We start from the raw sequence: 2,843 nt of genomic DNA, 5'->3' as shown, positions 1-2,843 counted from the left end.
CTAGACGATGCACAAAAAGGAGAAATTCAGAAAGCAATCGACGAAATCGAGCAGAAATCGTGCTTGAAATTTATACCGGCTACTGACGAACATATTAACAAAGTGCGCGTTCAAAACGGATCCGGGTATGTTTGAGGTTTTTATCAATAAACCAATAAGATATTCACAGATCACATATTAACCGCATGTATGTATTTCTTCTATCAGATGCAATTCGCACCTGGGTATGTCTGGTGGCGTGCAAGCAATTAACTTACATCCTAATTGTCGCATCGTGAGTAATGAAGTCAAGTCAATTGTCTTTGCCTGATTTGTGTTTTTGCGTTTATGTATGGTTCAAACATTATTCTACAGAAACCTACGATATTACACGAATTCGGACACGCTTTAGGACTTGTTCACGAGCATCAACTGCCCGATCGCGACGAGTATTTGAATATTCTGTACGAGAATGTCGAACCCGACTGGGCCATTTGGTTCAAGAGAATAGAATCTAATCTGATTTTACAGTACGAGGTACCGTATGACTACCGCAGTATCATGCACTACGGGATCACCGTAAGTATCTTTATTACATAAAGATTATTATTACTAACTCCAAACCTAAACAAATTCTCGTTTTACAATGTATTACAATGTCTTTCGCTTCATAATGCCAGGCCTTCTCGGCAAATGGTAAACAAACCATCCAAGCGAAGGACATCACGAAAGGTCATCTTATCCAGGATACCTGGGACAAAGCGTCTTTCTCGTTTTCCGACGTCAAAGTTATCAACTCGCATTACGAATGTAGCTGTAAGCTTGTTATACACTGTCTTCTGCGTCTAAATAATTTTCGCAAGATAAAATCAATTGTTTTGTACGAATTTTTCAGCACATTGTCCCGAGACGGTGAAGAACAAATGCCCGCAGCCCGACTCGTTCTTGAATAAGAACTGCAGATGCGAATTCGCGTGTAAGTTTGCGATTTCTACAGAAAAAAACCGTCAATTTGTTCATAACATCCATCGTGATGATATGAATTTTCAAATTCAACTGGTTTATGTATAAACCCTTGAAAACTTAAACGGCGCTGACTCAGTTATCCATATCTCTAATTATTATTTTGGCTTTTTATCGACAAGTGATTATCCATGATTCGATTGAAGAAAAAACCCACATTATTGAAGTAAATCTAGGATGATGTTTCGACAAATATCTGTTTTGAAAATTGTCCATAGCAATGGTCCATACGAAGTGGAAACGTCACTACTCTTTCCTTCTTTTTCTTTAATATTGCTGGTTTTCCTTCTATGGTATTTTATCTTTAACACCCGTAGATGGCAAAGAGACTGACCCGCAAACGGAAGCAGCAATAGTCGAAGCCGGTCCCACAACTGTTGTACCGTGCGTTGATAGAAATGTGTTTTGTCAGGAACTTGCTCGAGGCGGCGCCTGCAATACGGACCCCGGCTACATGCTCCAGAATTGTCAAGTATCGTGCGGTATTTGTTCATTAACGTCCTCCAGTTCGCCCACTCAGCCCACGACTACCGGACCGATGCCGTGTTTGGACTTGGAGAACCAATGCGCCCTGTGGGCCAGCCAAGGCTACTGCGAAGGCGCTTACGCAACGTATGTGCACTTTCACTGTAAGAAGTCTTGCGATCTTTGCTCAACGTCTTCTACGACTACAACCACGACGACACCTGAACCAACAACTACCCAAATTGTCCCTTGTGCCGACAATAATGTCAAATGTGCCACCTGGGCAGGAGATGGTAACTGTGTTGGGGAATACGAAGGTTATATGAGGGACCATTGTAGAGACTCCTGCGGAATCTGCTCCCCCACTACGACCACGACTACCCCGAAACCCACAACGACCACGACTACTCCGAAACCCACAACCACGACCGTTACATGTGTTGATAATAACGGCAATTGTAAAACTTGGGCCGATGATGGTTACTGTGTTGGAGAATACGAAGGTTATATGAGGGACCATTGTAGCGACTCTTGCGGGATATGTTCCCCAACAACGACCACGACTATCCCGAAACCCACAACAACTGTCGCTTGTCTCGATCATAACGACAACTGTCAAATTTGGGCCGACGAAGGTCACTGCGTCGGAGAATATGAACCGTATATGAGCGCGAATTGTAGGAAAGCTTGCTCCACATGTCCGACGATCGCTTAACGCCAATGAATACTGTGACACTTGGGCTACAGAGGGTCACTGATGTGCCGGAGCCGAGGGTTTCATCAGAGACCATTGCCCAGTGTCTTGTCGACTATGGCTAAGAGATCTAATGTTACTACACAGCATAATAAACAGAAATATCATTCATCAAATAAATTCGCTTGTTTCATTAACTTCAGACGGGCCCAGTTCCACAGTTGTGAGTTAGAGTTAACTTAGTTCATTAAAATCAGTTCATTTTCAATGATTTAACTCTAGAGTAAGATCTTGAATCAGAACTGTGGAACTGTGGAACCGGATCCTGAGTTTTTACATTTAGTTCTTAAAGTCGTGATAGTCGCTAATCGCTATTCAGGTCGGTTCCACATTTAAAATAAATGCGTTTAAAAATAAAAGAGATATATTCATACACACTACAAACGAATTGTTCGTCTATCAAACCCTGAAGATATTGTACCCAAAGTTCAACAGGATTATACCCGGTTGGATTAATTCTCTGCGCGACCGGGTAATGTTTATATGGAACTCGATTAGACTGTGATATACGAGTCGTACTGAGACACAATTAGCAAACACAGCAGTATGCGTACTTCAACTGCTATCCGACCGTTCCGTCGAGTTCAACTCCAAACTAGTGGATTCTAATTATACAGAAAGA

General features: G+C 42.2%; 1 protein-coding gene across 1 annotated transcript; it reads left to right on the top strand.

Annotated features, from left to right (window-relative positions):
• Window positions 1-226: 226 nt before the first annotated feature.
• LOC141912866 (zinc metalloproteinase nas-15-like) lies at window positions 227-2,182 on the top strand. The gene is made up of 5 exons (XM_074804284.1): window positions 227-274; window positions 355-558; window positions 660-795; window positions 875-955; window positions 1,320-2,182. Exons 1-5 carry the CDS (start codon window positions 227-229, stop codon window positions 2,180-2,182), a joined length of 1,332 nt encoding a protein of 443 aa, XP_074660385.1.
• The last annotated feature ends 661 nt before the right edge of the window (window positions 2,183-2,843 follow it).

This window comes from Tubulanus polymorphus, chromosome 11 (assembly GCF_964204645.1).
Source record: "Tubulanus polymorphus chromosome 11, tnTubPoly1.2, whole genome shotgun sequence".
NCBI lineage: Eukaryota > Metazoa > Nemertea > Palaeonemertea > Tubulaniformes > Tubulanidae > Tubulanus > Tubulanus polymorphus.
The sequence above is the reverse complement of the archived record's forward strand: the minus strand, read 5'-3'. Positions and strand labels throughout refer to the sequence as shown.

Coding starts and splice junctions, on each gene's coding strand:
- LOC141912866 (XM_074804284.1), top strand. CDS start 227: ATGTCTGGTGGCGTGCAAGCAATTAACTTACATCCTAATTGTCGCATC. Junction 796..874: donor CTCGCATTACGAATGTAGCT/GTAAGCTTGTTA, acceptor CGAATTTTTCAG/CACATTGTCCCGAGACGGTG. Junction 956..1,319: donor CTGCAGATGCGAATTCGCGT/GTAAGTTTGCGA, acceptor TAACACCCGTAG/ATGGCAAAGAGACTGACCCG.